The sequence below is a fragment of the Condylostylus longicornis genome, unplaced genomic scaffold, assembly GCF_029603195.1.
Source record: "Condylostylus longicornis isolate FDR11 unplaced genomic scaffold, ASM2960319v2 ptg000162l, whole genome shotgun sequence".
Taxonomy (NCBI): Eukaryota; Metazoa; Arthropoda; class Insecta; order Diptera; family Dolichopodidae; genus Condylostylus; species Condylostylus longicornis.
The window spans coordinates 145166-167723 of NW_026578130.1; the positions used below are offsets into that span (position 1 = coordinate 145166).

At 26.0% G+C, this 22558-nt stretch overlaps 1 protein-coding gene across 7 annotated transcripts in view; it reads right to left on the reverse strand.

Moving 5' to 3' along the window:
* Positions 1 to 21232: 21232 nt before the first annotated feature.
* The window catches only part of LOC129616053 (RING finger protein nhl-1), a 56258-nt gene continuing 54932 nt past the window's right edge, over positions 21233 to 22558 (reverse strand). For all 7 annotated transcript variants that reach the window (XM_055531499.1, XM_055531501.1, XM_055531503.1 and 4 more), the window contains 4 exons: positions 22343 to 22502; positions 22139 to 22279; positions 21998 to 22074; positions 21233 to 21917 (listed from right to left, as the gene is read on the reverse strand). In XM_055531499.1, coding sequence (XP_055387474.1) covers positions 21704 to 21917; positions 21998 to 22074; positions 22139 to 22279; positions 22343 to 22502 — 592 coding nt within the window. In that variant the 3' untranslated portion in view covers positions 21233 to 21703. The remainder of the gene's footprint in view (positions 21918 to 21997; positions 22075 to 22138; positions 22280 to 22342; positions 22503 to 22558) is intronic.

Consider the following 22558-nt stretch of genomic DNA (forward strand, 5'->3'; position numbering starts at 1 on the left):
TTTAAATGATTTATTACACCTTTATGTTGATAGGATTTTTCAATATACCGACATTTTTTTTTTTTTTGTGTAATAATATTGTTGCTATACTTGTGTTATTTTCATTTTGATTTTCTGGATTTTTCATATTATTTAAGTATATCTTGTATATTTTCTTTTTATTGTTTTGCTTCTGCTTGACATCGAAACATTTCAGATTCTATGTAAGACATTAACTGTATGATGTGCTTAGATTAATGTAGAAATGTCAACACAATATAATAAATGTATTTGAAAAGTATAAGACCGAAAGTAGCATAAGGAAGCAAAAACGACAAGGAAAAAATTTTGAGAGAAAACAAAAGAAATAATGTAATAATGGAAATTATCCTTTTTAAAAAGATTTTATAGGGATCATTTTATATATATTGAAAAATTCCTACCTTTTATAATGTCATTTAAAATGTACATGTGTAACGTGTATAATAAGCGTTTAATATATTTATAATTGGTTTACCATTATTCCTCTATTATTATATTTGTGTTTGAAAAGTAACTTTCCTCATATAAGGGATAACAAAAACGTTGTATAAGAATTAAGGAAATCAAAATCACAATTTTAAAAAGGTATCATAAATTTTGTTAAGGATTTAATAAAAGATAACTATGAATTGAAATTGTTCCGGAGCGATTTTATTGTTATAACGTATTTTTCAATACAGAAAGACCTGATTTCATTAAAGAACTGAGACAATTTCAGATTAAAATTTATTAAACTACTCCATGTATTAAATATAAAATAATCAGGAAGGACGGCTTCAACAAAAAATTTCATGATAGGACAAAACTTCAACCATAGCTCAAGAAACATCATCAAATGGTACATTGTTGCCTAAATAAAAGCGGCAGGAATAGTTGCGGTCGTATTTGAACTGACAAGCAAATATCTCCAATTTATTAAAAGGTACTGGAACTTATTTCAGGCACAGTTATACCCTGTCAATATTTAGATGCATTGCAACCATAAGAAAGGTTATTCAGGACTGGAAAAATACTAATCATGTCGATAACCACAAAATCACAAGACTAAAGTAATTTTCAATATCCACTGCTGTGGTATAGAACTAACTTGAAAAACTGAACGAGTGAGTAGGCAGGCTAAAACAACGTTTGGTATAGAGACATGAGTTCGTAGAAAGGAATGAGACGATACAGTATATTGACGAGAAAAAAAAAAAGCTATTGTACCCTTTATTGGGTCAGAGCTTTTATGCAGAATCAAACCGCATACAGTAGAAGAAGATAGAAATGGCGCGGTTGTTCATATCATTAGATCAAATCATTGGATAAAGCAATTTTCTATAGTTTCAACAAGCTTCCAAAATAATATTAGCAAAAACATTTCATCAATAAATTAATTAGAAGAATCACGAACAATATTTCTTGTCAGGGGGGGTAACTTGTCAGGCCATTTCACGATACGGAGATATAATTCTTAAAAAGAAATTAATCATATAATGTACACTCGTTTCGGCAAAGATTCGAATCGTCGAATCTTTGTGTTTTTAATCGCAATTAAAGTTGCCACTTATGAATTCCCAATCAAAATATTTAGTCTATATCAATGGTGATTTTGGTGAAGTCTGCATCAATGGTGAAAAATGATGATTATCATTTTTCATGTTTTCGTATTTGTGATTAAAATATTTTTAACTTTATTTTGCATAAATTCCTTTATATTCTTAAAATTCATTCTGCAATACACGAAATTTTCAAAATCAAAAAATAACTTTATTAAAAATCTAGAATTTTTCAAAAAAAAAAAAAAACAAAAAAAATTTGTTATATGAAATTAATTTCATTTTTATAAAAATAATTTTCATAAAAATATTTTTAGTAAAATTTTCCACCCAAGAACCTTTACTTTTGTTATACAAAGAAATATTTTTATTTCATAGTGGTTATACACAGAAAAAAAAAATAAAAATCTAATATTACTTAGCTATTTTTATTTAACCACTTTATTTCTGGTTTTGACTTACATTGCATTTTATATCCCTCTTTTCCTCTCTTTCTCTTTTCTTCTCTCTTTGTTTGCATAATGCATACTTATTTGAACAACAAGTTATCCATAACATCCATAATGGTCTGTACCCTTTTTTTATACCCTGCACCTTCGTGAAGGGTATATTAACTTTGATATGGAGTTTGTACCTAGTTGAAGGAGTCATCTGCCGTATAGATATGTATATATATTCTTGCTCAGCTTAAAATTCTGCGTTAATTTAGACATGTCCGTCCGTCCGTCCGTCCGTCCGATCGCACGATAACTCAAAAACGAATAATGCAATCGACACCAAACTTTCACAAGTTGTTTCTTTTCTTCTAAGGACGAAAAGAAACAACTTGTGAAAGAAACAACTTTCCCTATTGTAATTGGACCAATTCGGACAACGGGTTCGGATAGCTGCCATACAACTCAAAGAGTTTATTATATAAATATTTCAAAAACTAATAAATGTAAAACTAAAAATTTTAAAGGGATCCCTGAACCGGTTCGGGTGGTTGCCATACAACTCCAAAAGCAAATTTTAATATATTCGTTAAAATAATGAAGCTAGTTTCATATAACTTGGCAGTCGTATGTTCAATTATAGGTCAGACATATCCGCAAAGTTTATGTGGAGCGGTTTTGCAGTTTCGAGCAATTGATATACAACAATCAAAGGTGCAGGGTATAATTCAATCGGTTTATACCGACTGAAACGTTTTTACTTTTTTTTTTTATTTGAAAAGTGAAATTTACTTTATAATTATTTTTTATATTTTAATTTCTTTCTGTGGTTGAAATTTATACCTTCGTATACCATAAAATACTTTTACCACAAAAAAAATTATTTTACAAAACTTTTTTATAAATTTTAATTTTCAAATGCGTTTGTTCTTTTTTTTCTCTCATATATGAATGTAGAGTTTTGAAAATTATTTCATAAAGCTATAAAATTATTCTTTGAGCAAGCAAAACCAATTAAATATGTAAAAATAAAATAATTTTATACTTTACATTGGAAATTATTTCTTTTTTAAAAAATATATTTTAAAATTCTTGAAAAAACATTCAAAGTGTAGAGAGTAATTAAAATTATATGCATTTGGTTAGAGTTGGTAATATAGAATGCAAGAATGTTTAGACATTTTCACATAGCTAATATAAGAATTCATAATTATTATGGAAATTGTGCACATTAAAGTAAGTGAATTTTAGTTATTTGAAATGTGAATATTTTAATATTTACAATTATGTCGAGTATTTAAAGATTACATATATTATTGGGTATATAAACATAATGAAACATGATATTATAATGATTTCATAGTAATTTCTTAAGAAATCTGAATTACATTAACAAAAACCGGGCTGTGGAATACTCTGTGATGGATCCAGTTCTTAATCATTAAAATAGGACGAATAAAATCGATTGTGTTCTAATATGGATTCCATATTCGCTTGATTTTCGAGCACAAATATCCAAAATTATTTTTTATCACAGAAACTAGGGTTTGTAAGCTATCATGGGCTGTTAAGATAGCAAAAAAACGAAACACACATGTCAGTGAAGTAGCTTAATTTATATTTTGTCATTATTTAATTGCATGCATGTGGAAGCATCTGACTTCCTCAGAATAAAAAGCTGAAACGCAAGCCAATTCAAGATAAATGATACGACCATATAGAGGATGTAACAAAATTCAATTAAGTCGGTAGTATAATTACTACACAGAAGAGTACGGAGGAAGACGTCTTTAATATAATCAAACTGGCTAGAACAGCATTTGAAAGAATTTACGCTGCAAGAATGTCATCCGGCCTAAACAGAAAAATTACATTAAAGCTTTCGTGGTTCAAGTATTCATAAAAGCAAGAGTGTTGTATGGGAAAGGTATTTGCACTCAAATCAGACCAACATTAATAGTGTCCAAGTATTCATAAATAAATGTTTCCAATGTGAAACTGAGTGACCTGACAAGTGAAGTGTCCGTAATGACACAGATAAGAAGAAGAAAATGTGATGACTGGGGTATATACGCTAAATAGAACATAGGCTGCAATATCACGCTAGGCATATTTCTTATTATTTTCAAACACTGTATATGAACCAAGTATAATGTTATTATTCCTTCATGAAAAGAAAAAATTTTATGTTAATTTGCTAAAATAAATAAAATGAACAATGATGAGGACCTGCACATAACTTTTATTTTTAAATTATTCAAATTTATTTTCTTCTTATGCCTGTGTAAGAATTATTCGTAAATATCTTGTAGAAAAGTTTTTAATTTCCTAATAGAAAAATTTTAACTTGAACCTATGAAATTTGCAATGATGGTAGATAGATTTTATTTTAATATTAGCTCAATTAACAATTACCTTAATTATATAATTTTTATTTTGTCATCCTGCTCGTAATAATTTCGAATTGTGCCATAGCCTCATTTGTCTGGTGGACTTATCGTGGGGATCTTTGGCGCAGCTCTTGAGATTCGCTAAGGAAATTCCGGAAATACCGTATTGGTTCTGGTAGATGGTTTTCGAGATTTTCATTACATTAGGTTTCGCGTGGGTGGTCGGGCTCTTACCATTATTTATAATCTTTTAGAGCACAATTCCCTGCACAAGTGAAATTGTTCCTCCTTATCTCGTCAATACAACAAACGAACGTGCAATAATTCTGTTATTGTCGCTGAATGGGATATTATCACAAAACGAGCTTGATATTTTCAATGCCTTCACACGCCATAGAAGGAAATTTTTTTTCTCCATCCACTTTAATTGAATGAAATTGTAAAAAATCTTTTAATTACAGAGGCATAAAATGAATATTTCCTATTCTTTACTTATTCTTTTCTGTTAATTCGAAAAAATAAAAAATTAAAATTTATTTAAAATTCTCATTATCTATATACTTATCAAATACATACACATTCATATGTAGATATTCGAATATCTTAAAATCCTTTGACATTTTTATCATTTACGATAAACTTAACCTCTATAATTTTACTTTTGTATACACAAGCATACATTGATTATCATTACTTTTTATTTAAATTCATACTTTTGTATTACTTTCACAGAAAAAAAAATCCAAAAATAAGAAAAAGAAATAAAATTTTAATTAAAATGAATTTTCAATTTCCCGAACAACATGTGGCGCTCTAATTATACATCAGTTACCATATACGCCCGTACGGGTATGTATTGAACTACATTTACTTACATATTATACATGATTATTACCATTCAATTAAATTATAAAATTAAAATGATGAAATTGGAATTTTATTAAGAAACACACACTCTCTGCCTCTCTGCCACTCTCTTTCTCTTTATCTCTCTAAATACAATTTCTCATAATAATTGTAATTACAGATTACGTAATTAAAATGATTTCTTCATTACATTTTCATTAAAAATTTAAATTCATGAATATTTTTTTAAGTTTTAACCTTAATTTAACTTTCATTTTTATGTTTTCTTAAAAAAATTTCAGTTAATCAAAGAAAATTAAAGATTAGCAGTTAATCAAATCTATAAATGATTGATTAAATTGAACATTTCATTTTGATAATTTTGAGAATTAATATTATTTTTAGAATTCCAAAACCGGAAATTACTCAAAGAATATTCAATTGAAATATTATGTAAATTTGTTATAAATGAACATTGTTGCATATATTTAGGAGAAATTTAGAAGAAGACTTTTTACTCTCTCTCTCACTGCCTCTCCTATTTTTTTCCCCCTTCCGTGTCTATTGAAATTCTAGGCCAACATTTCTATATCTTATGGTACTGAATATTGAACTATATATGTATATACATATATAATAAATAGCATATTTTTACGACCTGATCAAAATTTGAGCCAAAAACCACACGGTTAAAGTGTCATTGCCACAATTACTGCAGTAATGATCCGACAGAATTCTGAAAAAAAATTTGTGCTAGCTTAAGAATTAATAAATAGTGTATGTTGCTACAACTTGTTGCTGAAATCCCGAATTTATTAGAAGCACATTTAATTAAAAATAACAATGGCGTAAAATTATTAAGTGCGTTTGGTTAATTTTGTGTAAAATCAAATCTAAAAATCAATTTTAAAAATTTTAATTAATAAATTTCAATAAAGTATACTTCAAGATTTAAGTATTTTCTATATATAGGAATGGAATTTTAAACCATTAAGAGTTAATAATAATATTTTTTAATAACTTCTATTCATTTTTCATAATATTCAAATTTTTTTCTCAAAAGGTGTTATTTATTGTATTCTATATAGAGCTATAACTAGATTATAAAGATATTAAATTTATTTTAAATAAAATTTAGAAATAAAAATTATCATAAAAAATTAATAATTTTATTTATGCTCTTATTATTTTATTGCAATAGAAACCTAACATACAGGCTGGTAAAAAATTAAAGTATCAAAAGAATTTTTCTTGGGAAATATTAAAATTTAATTGTACTCACATACAATTGAAGTAAGCACTTTGAATTGCAATTATTCTCCTATTTATATGTACGATTCCCTATTTCTACACAATTCCGTAAGAACAATTCTTCATAATTGCTTGAATCGTTTTCAATATTACATTCTTTATAATTCTTATTGAATATTGAAAATAATTCTAAAAATATTATTCAATTAAAATTACTTCAACAACAGCGCCTCTATGTCTACAAAATTTACACAATTTTCCAATTAATTCCGTTCTCTGTATACCAGAATTATTCAGAAAAACACAAATAAACCATTAAATTTTTTTGTATTTTCTAAAGCAAATTGAAAATCAATTTCAAATTCAATTCATATAAAAATTGAATATCCTTTTATCCTTTCCACTACCACACAATATCTGATTTTTGATCAAAATCATAATAATATGGCCAACAATTTGTATATAATATTATTGGGGTATATACCTGTAAAATACCATAGAAAAAGAATGAATATAATTTCAATTATTAAAATAATAAAAATTTTTAATAATAAATTTAACAATATAAAATTCAATAAGTTGAATCAATTATACGGCACCAAAATAATATTAAAAAAAGAAAACAAAAATTAAAAGGGGATTGAGAATTTTATTGTGGGTGCAACAAAATTTTACACAAAATCATAAAGACTACATTGATAACCTTTTTTGTTTGTAACTGTTATACATAAGTATTGCATATACGAGTATACATATGCATGTAACGTATTCCAAATCCTTAAAATCAAATAAAATTCAAATGGGATAGTGAAGATAAAAATTGTATAACACAATCACATCAAAAGATAAAACGAAAATAACACGAGAATAAGGCAAAACAAAAACAACAAATGAGGTGAAAATATAAAATTCTAGTTCATAAAAATCGAATCAGGTTTAATATTATTAAAAAAACAACAAAAACAACAAATGATACCAAAAAAAAATCCTTTCTACCTTTACAAAAAAGAAAAAAAATTTAACCAAATTTTTATTCAGACTTAGTTTTTTTTCTTTTATATTGCCTTTAACAACGTTACACTCTTTTATATACCAATAATAGCAATAATATAAAGTAAGAATAAAAATAATTCTTGGTGTATAATATTATAAACACCCTTTAACAACCCCATTACCACCCGTTCCAGATCCCGACCCATTACAATCTAAGTATATGTAAACGTATTCAGATCTTATATAAGAAAATGGAAATGTATACCAATATTGTATACGCTTTAAGATAAGTAAAATTGACTTTACGCAGGTACGAGTATAATAATGTAGATTTTTACGAAAAAAAAAAAATTCAAATATTCACGCAAATACTGTAAATTCTAAACTACCTACATAATATGAAATTTTTAGTTGTTTTTTTTCATCTTTATCTAACATTATACAAAATAGAATTTCAAAGGATAAGCCTAGGTAAATCTTATGATTTTATTAAACAATTTTATATATAATCATTAATTTGATAATACGGTTCCTGTGGAATAGTTTCTTTTCCGACACATATGACGCAATGAAAAATATAACTATTTAAATCTATCATAAATTGAGCTTATGAGGATCTAGTAAGTAGGAATATACTGTTGACGTTTTCCAAATCGAGTGACTACGTGTATTAGTCACATATTGTTGACCGAAATTCATAAAATACGGAGCAAGAATCGAGAATCGAAAAAACAGAAAAAGACATTCTTGTTGGGGCCGAATTCCTTCTGATTTCTATAAAATCAAGAAATCAATTTTTCTTATAATCGAAAATCGAAAAATTTCGAAGTACAATAACTCGAAATTTTTCTCTTGTAATTCTTATTTTATTATACAGGACCATTTTCATAAAATCTGAATTTTCGAAAATAAAAAATTTTATTTTCGAAAATCAAAATTCGAAAAATCAAATTTTTTCATATAAGAATTTTAAAGTCAAGGGTCGAAAATTAATGTAAAATTTAAAAATTCAAAAACTTTCCCTGTGTCAGAAAATTAGAAAATGAAATATTGAAATTCGAATTTCAAATATGGAAGTTCGAAAAATCAAATTTTCGAAATACCAAAGCTCGAAAAATTGATTTTTTCAATTTAATATAAATTTTGTTCTCTCGTATTTCTTATTTCATCATAGAAATTTTACTGAACCTTCTGGAAGTCTTGACTTTTATCGAAAACTTAACCCAAATAACTAAAAAATTTCTTATGTTTTAAAAGATTTTCTGCCCGTGTTGTTAACCTTTTACGAAACTATATAATGAAAACATGATATTATTATTATTATGATATCGCCGTTATGTATATGCAGCCCCGGATTTATCATACATGCAAAGTATGCATTTGCAATGGGCGATAAAAAATAGGGGCGCCATTGAAAACTTAAAAAACCCATAAATTTAAAAAAAAAAAATTTTCACCCAAAAAAAGGATTCCAAGTTTTTTTTTATACATCAACTTATAGCGAAATTAACTGAATAAAATCTACCAACATGCAAACATAATATTTTGTTCCTACACATATTTTCTATTTGCACCATATAACAAAAAATGTTCATAGAATGAAAATTACTCATACATTTCTTTACTCTACACTACTTTTTCATTCTTATTTTTTATACGAATGCAGAACATATTTTTTTGAATGATATGAATCATCAGATTACAATTATTAATATTATTACTTTTATATACATCATAGAATGAATTTGTATATGCCTATAAACACAGAATATTATTCCACACAGTTGTATACATTCAATTGTTCATATATATAAGTGAAATCGTCTCATATAATATACATACATATATAGAAGCAATGTACGCAAAAAATAAAAATATTCAAAAATACACATGTACACATAATTTATATTGTCTAATATGAATAAGATCAACACTCATGCGTACACATATAATTATCTCATAAAGCAAAATTTTTATTTTGCTGAGATTGCTCCCTATCAACACTCGCTCGTACACATATAATTATATCACAAAGCAAGGTTTTTATTATGCTTAGTGGCTACACTCGTTCGTACACATTATATTTAAATTGTTTCATACATGCAAAATTTTATTTTTGCTTAGTTGTCGCCCACTCACCAAACAAACAAACACATTATTATAATGTATTACTTTTCTGTATACTATTGTAAACAACAAGAACAAAACAAAAAAAACACAAATTAAGAATGAGAATAGAAAGAAATTAGAAAAAGAGAATGAGAGCAATATTCTTAAATGATGGAAAGCATAGCTTGATATTGAGATTGTGTATACCAATATTTTGTTTTTGTTTAACAACAAAAAATTTTGAATGAATTTTAAAATTACATGATCGTTATGAATTTCTACTACTATGTTCTGCTTTCGTTTTTGAAAAAACTGTTATCAATCACAGAATTAAATTTTAATTGATAAAATCTACTACTTATATTGAATTGAAAAAATGTTGTTTAATAATCAAGCGAATGTTAAGAATTTTTATGGTGAATTGATGTAGTGTAAGTCATCCAAAAAATAAGAGTAAAATGAAATGGCGCATACTTTGCTTCACACATTTATCTCCAAAATTAAAACAGTTAAGCAAAACGACATTCTGAAATTTCAAAAAAACAAGCCTATAAATACCAGTAAATGCATTTATTTTAATAAAGTCTAAAAAATTTAATGAACAGTATAAATGCTTGTACCAATGTTTATAAAAAGCTTAGTTTTCAAGTCATAAATTTTAGAACAAAACTTTGATTTTCCTTAAATTTTTGAATGCAAGTCGAAACTTTTTTTATACGCTGCTTCATTTCTCAGGCGATTTGTGAAATAAAAAGCTAAATTTTATTCGTAAATTTAAAATTGCGAATAAAAATAAAAATAAATTTTTACTTTTTTTCATATTCAAATAAGCTTTGAAAAAGTTCATTTGATATAATTTTCATAGAAATTTTCATTTTACAATAAGTTTCACTTGTACGTCAAAAAGTAAATTTTTTGGTTGTTAAAATCAAAAAATCAAGTTTAAATGATTGATATAAATCTGATCATAACTTAATAAAAAAACATACTGTTAAATAAATTACCTTGTTTTTGAGTTTATAAAACAAAAAATTGAAAGTTTATTTCCAGACTTTAATTCTATAATTCAGCGTAATAAGGTTACAAGAAAGTGCTTTATGATGCACAATGCCCATTAAATTTTGTTCACAGTAATAAAATAGGTGAAACGGTTGTAGGGGGGGGGGGGGGGGGGGCGCACTTTTTAGGAACCGCTTAGGGCGACGAATACATCAGGACCGCGCCTGTGTATATGTATATGAAATTTTGTGTAATATTAAACACTATTATTTTCATATGAAAATCCTTTTTATATTATATTCGCTAAACAAATCTCGAAAATTTCTTTCTCAATGGTAACATAATAATGCTAATATTTTCATTTTATAGTATTATATGAATGCACACATTTATACTTACATATAAAAAAATATTACTATTTATATGTTAACTAGATTCATATGTATAACGCATACAGATGTACATAGAATTTTATTGAAATTGGCAATAAAATAATTGCGAGATTTCTCACATAATTTTGAATCGGAGAGACAAGACACTCTATTAAGTTCTGAAACTAATAATAAGATTTATACTCTTGCTTATTTAAGTAAAAAATTATTTCCGGAAATTTACATTCTAAAACAAAAGTACATACTCTTACATAAGAATACGAAGACAATTTTTTCGATTTTAAGGGTAAAATTACACAATGTTAATGTAAATTTAAAATTTAACTGAAGTTCGGGTATAAGTTTCAAATATATGTATGTTATAAATTAATTAAGTCTACAATTCACATGTAAAAATGTGTTACTCTCATAAAAGTAATTTTACTCTTTAAAATATAGAATTGAGCAAATTTACACACTTTTGATGTAAAATTAAAATATACCACTTTCTTGGTAAAAATTACATAAATACATGAAATTAAGGTACATTTTTTTATAAGGCTATTAGTATATTTGTATTATTATTGTGGTCTTCTGAACTGACAAAGATCAATATCAAAATCGCAACAATAAACAGTGTTGCCAAACAATTCAGCTTATAAGTGTTAATTGCTGAATTGTGTAATGATTCAGTATTACTGAAACTCCGAACTCATAAGGTGACTATTTATAAAAAATGAAAATATAAAATTGTAATCAACCGCATTTACTTGATTTCCCATCTATAATAAAATTATTATGAGTTAATGTGTAGATATGTGTATTTATGAAATTGATCTACTTTGTCAGTTTATATTTTACCTTGAATAAAAGTTGATAAGGTGTTTAAGACATATATATATATATACAAAAGATATGGCACTATATAATATTTTGTTTGTTATTGCTGTTGGGTTAAAATATTTTTTTTTTTATAGTTTATTTTTCTTTTCTTATTTTCTTTACTAAGATATTTCTCGCAACATCTTGAACTGAAATTTAAATATTCCCTGCTGAAATATGATAAGATTAAAGTAAAATTTTATTGAAAATTCAACATGACTACTATATATAGTTTTTCTAATTTCAAATACATATAATATGTATATGTGTAATACAAAATATGCGAATATTAAAGAATCTGCATTCATACTCGTACTACATAAGTACAATTTCTATTCTTGGTATAAGAATGTCTTTAGCTGAATGTGAGCTAAAATTAAATGAAAGGTAAAAATCCTTGAAGGTAAATTTTTCATTTTATGTTTTCATACATTCACACGAATATGTATAATATAATATCTCTTTGTTATATACATAAAAAATGTATAATTATAATTTTCATAATAAAAATTAAATTTTATAATTTTCCTACTTTCTATAGTACAAAAAATTAAGAAATTTGTTCTGAAATCTATGACTCTCAACTTTTAATTTTACTATGAAAAAATCATTTAGAATTTTTCAAAATTTCTTAAGAAATAAAATATTAAAAATTGTAGATTATAAACTATGGGTTCTGAAAAAATGGAAGAATTCTTTGAAAATTCTTAATATGACAGTTGTAGAGGAAGCTTTTGCTCACTCAGAATATAAAAAATATTCATATATCATTTATTATATACAAGAGGCTTCAATATTATCGCGGATAAATTCACGAAAAGTAGACGCAATTCACCCTAGTTCAGTTGCCTGTTATTGTATAACAATTTTAACTTGTTGATTTAAAAAAAGGTTGACTCAGTTTTACACTTTCATTCCCTATTAGTTTTTTTAATTCTGAGTCTTGCTTAGGCAGTCGTTGAGGAAGATATATTCAACAAGAACTTGTGTAATTAGTAATGCAGGAAAATTTCGGCAGGCATATGAAACTGAAACTGTAATTTTATTTTGAACAATTGAAGAGATAAGTGAACAAAGAGGTTAACTATAACATTTTGAAGAAAATCGAGCTTTTCGAATAGAACATCATTAAATTTCATATATTTTTAAACTGTGATTACTTTTATAGCTAGAAATTTAATAGAAGACGAGATTGACAGTGCATATAGCAGTTAACTAACAAAAAAATTAATAGTTTTACAATTTGTTAATAAAAAACTGTGTTAAGATGCAAATGTAAGTTAACCCTTTTGTCCACTTACAGCTTCTAGAAAACAATTATGCAACTTCTATTTAAAAATTCATACCAAATTACTCGATTCTGATCTAAAATTCCAAATCTGTTTCCGTTCCGACTTATAATACAAATGCTCTCTATTGGAAGACAGTAATGATGTGCTGTTTTCCGATATAGGTCATGGTATTCTCTGTAAATGTTCACAGTTATTTAAAAAGCAGTTTAACGTTTTGTACACAATTTTAGAACGAAATTCGACAATTTTACAATGTAGCAGGCATCCAGATACAAGTTTCTCTTAAAGTTAATCTTTTCCATATTGAATTTTAATAAATATTTTAAACTCTACCCAAAACTTAAACATATTTCATTAATTTTTAGAAAATCAATTTGATTTTCTCATTTTTAACATTATTAATTCGCTTAATTAAAATTAATCAAGTGATGAATAAAAATAAATGCCATAATTAAAATTTCAGTTTTGTAATATTCTTTATTATAATAAAAAAAATTTAGTACTTTTCCACCAATAAGATTTTTATTAACTTTCTAAAAATAAAAATAAAAATATAAAAATATTGAAAGAAACTGCTATTGAAAACTGTTCTACAAAATCTCATATTTCAAAAAATTATTGAATTGCTTTTATCATAGAAAATTTATAATTCTCTTGAATATTAAAAAATAAAAAACAAAGTGGAAAAAGAAAAATTTCAATATTTTTCATTTTTCATAGCATTTTCCAAAGTTTTTTAATGTTTTTGATTATTACAATGTGCCATAATGATTATGACAAATCGCTTAATTTTTCCAAATTTCATTCAACACTGTTTTTTATGCAAAATTTATTAAATTTAAATCAATGATGGACATCTGTTACTACACACTGTTATATTTAGCACAGTTATTATTATTATACTATTGTATAACAAAAAAAAAAAAAACGAAAGCAATGAATTTTTTTTATATAAAACGTTTATACTTCGCTGATGTCTTATGTCATTATAAGATGCTTAATTTTTGACTTGTCACTTTATTTTTAATGGCATTTTAAAAATATACGAATATTACGTACACATTAAATTTATAATACTGTGAGAGTACAGTCATGGCGAAATGAATAATATTATACACTGCCGATTTACTTTAATAGACTTTCAAGAATAGGGGCCAGTAAACAATTTGAATTCATGTATTCCTATTAAATAATTCAACACACAGGCTGTAGGTTATAGATTGCAGATTGAAGTGATAATATACAGCGACCTAAAAGATCTATTGTCCGCACTTCACCGAGCGCTCAGTATCTTGCCCAGAGAACCCCATCAAAACCTGCATTTTTGATGATCCTTTTTCCAAAGAAATATCTAACGCTCCACACTCACTGAGAGAGATCAACGGAGTTTCCTTCCGTTTTCTACAAAACTTGCAAGACCCAGCAGTACCTAATCCCAATTGCTTAGTTGTTTCCTAAACCAGCAATGTCCCATTAAAAAAATTGTAAAAATCTTCACATAAATCTTTGGCATCCGCCTAGCCATAGCCGCCTTAAAGTGCTCTCGATTATAATTGTTCAAAAGCCCTATTGCTTGTTAATTAACGAAATTGTTATTGTGTTAGAAATAAATCTGTTACGTTTGCCTGAAAGTATGCAATTTTCTTCCATTTTCGCTCTATATAATGTACATACCATATAAAAATAAAATTCGTGCCATTTTGATTACGTCTGTACAATATTTTTTATTTCTAAAGTTATAATCTGAAAATAAATTGCATTTTAGATTGAAATAAAGATAAAGAGGAAAATAATTTTCATTTTTTATTTTCTACTAACTTTATCCGCTATGATTACCCATCCCTCACCTTCAATATTTTTTCTATTAAAATTTTTATAAAAGAGTTGCCATCCCAGTAAAAGTTGTGACTCAGTAACTGTTATTAAAATCATCTGGTTGCTTCATTTTTATATTTTAATAGTTTTCAAAATTTCCTGAAAAAAATTTATTGCGCTCTAAAGAAATTTGACAAAAAAGATGCAGACAAACCTATCCGAAACCGTACTTGTTTTGACGTTACAGGTTAGGCTGAGTTAAGATTAATGCGGCCACTGTGAGGTACACATAGGCCAGATAGGCCCATTGTGATATCGCTGCATTAACAAAATTCCCAGCATTCGAAAGAACCAGCCCGAGCTATCGAAAAACCAGCTAAGGCCCTGCATTAATACTCGCCTGTTCCTTAGTTCGTAAAAAGAAAAATGACACAAAACGCTGTACTCGTAACAAAAATTTTGAATTTTTTGAATTTAACTAGCACAACAATTTTGTAGTTGTCTTAACAACTTTGTAGCTAACTTTTTTAAAGCTTTAACATGGTATTGAGCATCTTGAGCTCGAAAATTTTTAAAATTATTTAATTCAAAGCTATTTTAATCTTTTCGCTAAATTAAATATGAAATTCTTTGAAATCTAAATTCTAGGAAGAAACAAAAAGATATTTTCAATCGCATATTAAATCTCAGATTTTATGTGCCATTTTCAAGATTTTGTTGATTTATTATGTCAGAAATGAGATACAGGAAATATGAAATATGGAAAATAATCAAAAAATTATTAAGAAAACAACGACAACAGCTACAACGTCGAATACCAAAGTTAAAAATAAAAAATTTTCCACTTTTTATCAACGATATGAAAAAACAAAAATAATGATTATTAGATTGACATAAATTTTGATATTCTCCTTCTATTTCTTCCTTTTAAAATTCTATTATAATAAATATCAAAATAAATAAAAATTGAGCAATAAATTCAAGATTCATTCATTTAGTTTATCATAATTCCAACTACAGTGTTCCAAGGTATTCCATATTTATTTGAAGATGTCGCAAATTTAGTAATGGTAATCTAAAAGATATTCAAACAAATCTGGAATAATATAGAGAAATGCATTTTCAAGCTGAACTAGAAGGAGAGGCAAAGCGATACCAAATGATATTTAGGATCATTAATGGAAACAAGCTTTCAACTACAGAAAACACATTTTTGTAAAGGCAATATTTTGAAAAAAAATTAGGGAAAATATTTTCAAAAGCTTCTAGATGCATTTTCTAGTTAAACTTAGAACATTAGAGCGATACTGAGCGGCTTTTGAGAGCATTCTTTACAAACTATCTTTCATCACCAAATGCACTTCAGTGTGTTACACCGACAATAATCATTTTCCAACAAATCTAATCGGAAAAATTAAAAAAAACCATTTAAGGAATAATCTTCGAAGCCCCTAATTCTCTCATATTCCACCAGTATTATATTTTAAATATTACATTACACACGACTTGGTTGTAAACGTGCAACTTTCTCTTCTGAATAAACACCATATTGGAATACAATCAAATTTTGATTAATCATCTACAAGTAAAATTTCTATAAAACTCATAAATTTATATTTATCTTTTAAATTATCTTATAACTAATCTAATAATTTAAATCTACAATACAAACATAAAATATAACAATAATTAACAGAACAGTATAATAAGTCATGGTACTATCATCATTATTTTGTACGAACTTTATTAAGATTACGTTTTTTATTGGAATCTTCTGGGAAATCAATAAATTTTTTTTTTATCATTCAATTGACTATTATTATCAGATGTTGCTGTTGATGCTGTTCTTCCTTCTGGAAATTTTAATTTATTACTTTTTCCAGATCGTATTTTATATAATTTTTGTGATTTACTTGTTATACCATAATAATCTTCATATCCTGTTGGATATCCTTTATTATAATGATATTTTGTTGATCCTATTCTTTTATAATCTGAAGAACCAATATAATCAGTATTATCAATTGGTTTAAAATAATTTGGTGCAACATCAGAAATATGTGCTTTTATAACTTTACTATCTTTACTACTATATGGATAGAAAAGACCATATTGATAATTTTGAATTCCGGAATCAAAACCTGGTGATGATGATGAATAAATAAATTTTGAATTAAAATCATCATCATAATAATGATGATGCTGATGTTGTGTTGGTTGTAATAATTGTTGTTGCTGCTGTTGTTGTTGTAATTGTTGTTGAAATTGTTGTTGTTGTTCTTGTTGCTGCTGTTGCAATTGTAATTCCTGTTGATGTTGTAATTGTAAATTATAATTATGAAAATCGTTATTATAATATGATGGTGCATGATTATGTGGTAAATAATCATAATGAATTGGTGCTGTTACTGGTCCAATTTGTGGTGGTAGTAATGGTGGCAATGGTGGTAATGGAGGTGAAAATGATGGCGGTGGTGCTGGTGGTAATGATGTTATTATTGGTGGATATTCATGTTCATGAAAATGATGATGATAATTATATAAAGCATCTTCTTTTTTAGCTTTTAAAAGGCCACCCAATTTATATAGAACATTTTCATTTGGTGTTATATGTAAATGTACTAATGGTTTTACAATTTTATCACCATATTCATCTTTTGTATATTGTACTGATACTAATGGATTTACATTAATAAGACCAAGTTTAACACCATTTGGACCTAATGAACCAAAATATGGATTAACAGCTGGTACACCACCTCCTATTGCATTGAATGGATAAGCAGCATTTGGTATCGGTAAACCAAATGAAAATCCAAAAGTTGGTGCTATATGCTTTTGTGTAAGTGTTGCAATTGTTTGTGGAAGATTACCTAAATTAATTCCATTAGCACCTAAATTTGATAAATCATTTACCGGATATGTACCATAATTATTAATTGAAAGACGCTAAAAATATGTAAAAAACATAAAATTTAATTACTAAAAAATTATGATTAAAAAGAAAATTATAATTACTGATCCACTCTGGCGTGTTTCTGCTAATTTTTTAACTTCTCGTTTGGATTTCGTATTGGGAAATACAAGTGGTTTCGGATTCGAATATGAATAATCATTATTCTTCTTTTTATCATAATAATTTTTATTACGATCATGAATGCATTTCATTAATCCCAGTTCACATAATTTTTTTTCTATAAGTATTTTAGCTTCATCTAAATCACCTTTTTGTACTTGATATTGAAAACTTGGCTCACTAAATACAGCATAATATTCATCTAATATTCTTCTGGGATTAAGAATTGAGCTAACAACTTCTTGAAATGATTTACTTTCACCTAATATAGCCTTATATAATTCTGTTGAAATCTTTGGTATTCCATAATTTTTATTAAATTGGACATTATTAATATCATCATTCCAATATTGTTTTTTTTTACGATTTGTTGTTGATAGTGGTGGTGGAGTTATCGGTTTATAATTATAATTATTTTCTTCGTTATGAGATGAGCCTTGCCAAGACCAATTATTATTATTATTATTATTGTTAATAACAGGTTGAAGTTTTTGTGGAAATAATTCTTCTTCATCATCACTATCATTATCACTATCATTAGAATCATCATTAGTTTCCCAAGTCCATGCATCATTTGATATTCCACTTACTGTTGGAGCCGTATCATCAATATCTTCAATTGTTCTCCAAGAACATATTGTTACAATTTGAAGTATTAAAATGAATAAAGGAAAAACTGAATTTCTCATTTTCATCGCTAGTTATCTAAAAAAAAATTAAGGCATTAAACTTAATTTTCACTTTCGCTATAAATTCGCATTTAAAGTTAGTCACCATTTCTATTACTCAATATTAAAAAAAAAATTTATATTTTGTTTATATTTTGTAAATATTTGCCAAAACGGTATAAGATAATATCCATACCGTAAATGTATAGAACTGAATTGAAAGTGTTAAACTTAAGAAAGGTCAACTGATATTATCAAACTCATTTCGCTTACATCGATTAAAAATGCGGCAAAAGAGAATCGAAAAGATGCGTCGGCGTTATAGTGATGCGTACAAATGCGATTACATTTGTTTTTATTATGTCACACTTGGAAGAAATGATATTTACCATATAAGGTTTTTAATGTGTTACGGGAAAAAAATTCGATTCACCTTAAAAGCAAAATTTTAATATAAGATTAAAAATATGTGAAGAAAATAAATTTTGTTGTGTAATAAAATAACCAAATCCCAATAAAATTTGTAAGAAAGAAATTCAATATAAAATTTTTGTACCATTTATTAAAATTTCCGAATGATTAAAGTAGGTCACGAATATTAATTTAATTTTAGACAAATATCAAAATAAAAGTTATCAGCGTCTACTTCTTTTTTTAGATTTCCTAACACGATTCTGAGAATATATCTGAGTTTAAAAAATATTTATAAATGCTGGACGGGCGTACGAAATTAACAGAGATATTTTAATAATTTTCTTCAATATTTTATAACACCGAAATTTTATTGCTCCTAATTGTAAATTATAGAATATAACTTTTGATGGGAATCCGAAACCCATTCGTCGATATTCTAAATTTTTAAATCAAAAATTTTTAAATCAAAAATTTAGAATATTGTTTTCGAACAAACTAGTAACAGAGAAAAGAACTAGCAACTGAGTATTTTGGTGAAAGCGATGAAGAAAGTGAAGAAAATGAATTTTCCATTAACTCGATTAAAATTTGAAATTACTGCCGATATGTTAAACTGGTTATTAGCAAAATAATTTATAACTCTGTCGACAACAGAATATTGGTGACTTAATCTGACAAAAAGATGTAACATTTTTTAAAAATGTGTCTAATAGAATAACATTCCGAGCATTTTTTGCAATAGTGTGCCAATAACAAATCTAGTACAATAGCAAATATTTCACTTCACACATTTTTATGTGCAACACGTCTAGTAGAGTAAGACTGATAATTCTCATAAATCTTATCTAAGGTAATAACATCATGTTTGTAGGTTGTAAATTGTGTTTAGCTTTTGTCTTATTCAAATATTTAAATTACGGATTTAAAAAAATTTCAAGTTAATTTCAAATTTTGTGTTATTAAATTTCAAAATTCACAATCAATATGCAATTATTCAAATGCAATTCTTTTATATTTAATTAAACATTTTTAACTTTTTAAAATCTTTCTTATATATTCAATAATTTTTATATTCTCACAATAAATTTAATATTTTGTTTTAGTTTTTGTGTTTTGTAAATTACCAAATTATGTAAACGAATCCCAAATTAAGATTATCCAAATCGAAAAAAATTTGCTTTTTGTTTTTCAAATTATCACAATCCGATCTTCTTTTGTATTGTGTTTATTTGTCAAAATTTAAAAATATATTAAAAAAGAAAATGCAAATTTAACTAAAATATATAAACCTTTCCCACTTAAATTTTAATGCATAACAGTTTCTTTTATAATGCTAAAACAAAATAAAGGAATAAAAAGATAATTCAAAAGTTCATTTAAGCAATGGGTTTTTCTTAAATATTTTATTTAGTATGGAAAATAGTTTGTAAATTATTTATTTATTTTGATAGATGAAAAAGATTTGGCAAAATGCTTCCTACAAACCTACACAAGAATGCTTACTTTATTTTTTAAATTTTAAATTATATGGTAATCAAATTAAATTCAGAATAACAATACTAATACTCAGTTTCTATAAAATTGCTCATCAAGGCACCTCAATGAACAAATAAAATTATTTTCAAAAATTAAAGTTAAAATCCTTTAATTTATATTTTATGCATTTCAAAAAAAATAATGATTTCTTAGGTCTTAACTAATTAATAAAGACCATAGAATTTAAAGCAAATTGTAACTGAAGTTATAAGAAGTTTGAATTTCTTGTACGCATAACTGGTCCGGAACATGCAACATTTTATTTGACTTAATGTCAGTCAAATGTGTTTAATATGGCCATGATGCGGGTTTGAATGATTCTCTTCCCTTTTGTATTTTTTATGAAAGTTTAATTTAAGCAACGCATCACGGAGTAATCGTAGCAAAATTATACATCTGCGCTAATTGGGTTGCGGTCAACCAACTGCACCGGCCACGTCAACCGACCAGTCAAGTCTATAATTCGTAAATTTAATTCAAACTTCGAATATCACTTAAATATCTAAATCAAATCAAGTAAATATTTTATATTTTCAAAATACCTACAATTTTCCTCAAATTTTTCATTTTAAAATAAATTTACAATATTCACCATAATTTAAGTTTAACCATGATATTTTATTTTGTTAAACATTATTTATTATAATTTATACATTGCAGATAAACAAAATTATTTATTTTTAATACAATACAAAAAAAAAATATTTATATAAGAATTGGGAAAAATTATATAAAATTAATTAACATACAAAAAAAAATTATCTAAAATCAAAATTTGATAATTAAACTTTATTTTTAATTAGTCTCAACAAAATATATATATAATATGTATATATATTAAATAGTAAATAAATATTTTAATAACATTACTTTATTCAAAGGATGTATGGTACCCTAGTATTAATAGAAAAAAAAAATATTTATAATAAATTGACTGGCAAAAAGGAGTAACAAAAGCTTTTCATTTATTTTTTAATTATTTCATAAAATTTCTAAAACTGTTTTGTAATTTTTAACTTTTTTTTCTTGTAAATATTTAAATTAAAAAAAAATTCTGATATGTTTTAACTAAAAAACTTGAACCCGATGATTTTCACGATCACAAACTAAAATATTTCCATTTGACATTATCGCAACACCTTCAAGTCCTTTAAATTCACAATCGCCAGAACCCCATGATCCAAAAGCTTTTAAAAAACTTCCATCGGGATTAAATATTTGTATACGATTATTGCCAGAATCTGCGACACATATATAACCTTGATCGTCGACGGCAACACCTCTAAAATATTTGCAATAGAAAATTTTTTAATAATACAAAAATATTCATAAGTTAAGAAACGAGAATGAAAATTTTATTACCTTGGAAATTTAAATTGACCTTCATCTGATCCTTCACCACCAAAAGTAGATAAAACTTTACCATTAACATCAAATATCTAAAAAAAAAAATTTCATTTTAGAAACGCGATTAATTTTAATTTTATTAAAAACAAAATTTACTTGAATTCTATGATTATTTGAATCAGAAACTATAACACGATTTGTATTTGAGACCGCAATATAATGTGGATGTTCTAGTTGACCTTCTTCACGTCCACATGTACCAAATTTACCAACAAAAGTGCCATCTGATTGGAAAACCTACAAACAACAAATAATTTTTAAATTAATTCAAAATTTTATATAATTAAATTTTTTACATACCTGAACTCTGTGATTTTCTTTATCACAAACATATATAAATCCTAAAGAATCTGTTGTAACACCCCATGGATAACTGAATTTTCCATCAGCAGTACCTTGTGATCCAAATGCTCTTAAAAATCTACCTTGTGGATCGAGTACTTGTATACGATGATTATATCTATATACAAATTTATTATTAATTTAAATAGTTTTCAGCAATTATTAAAATAAAAT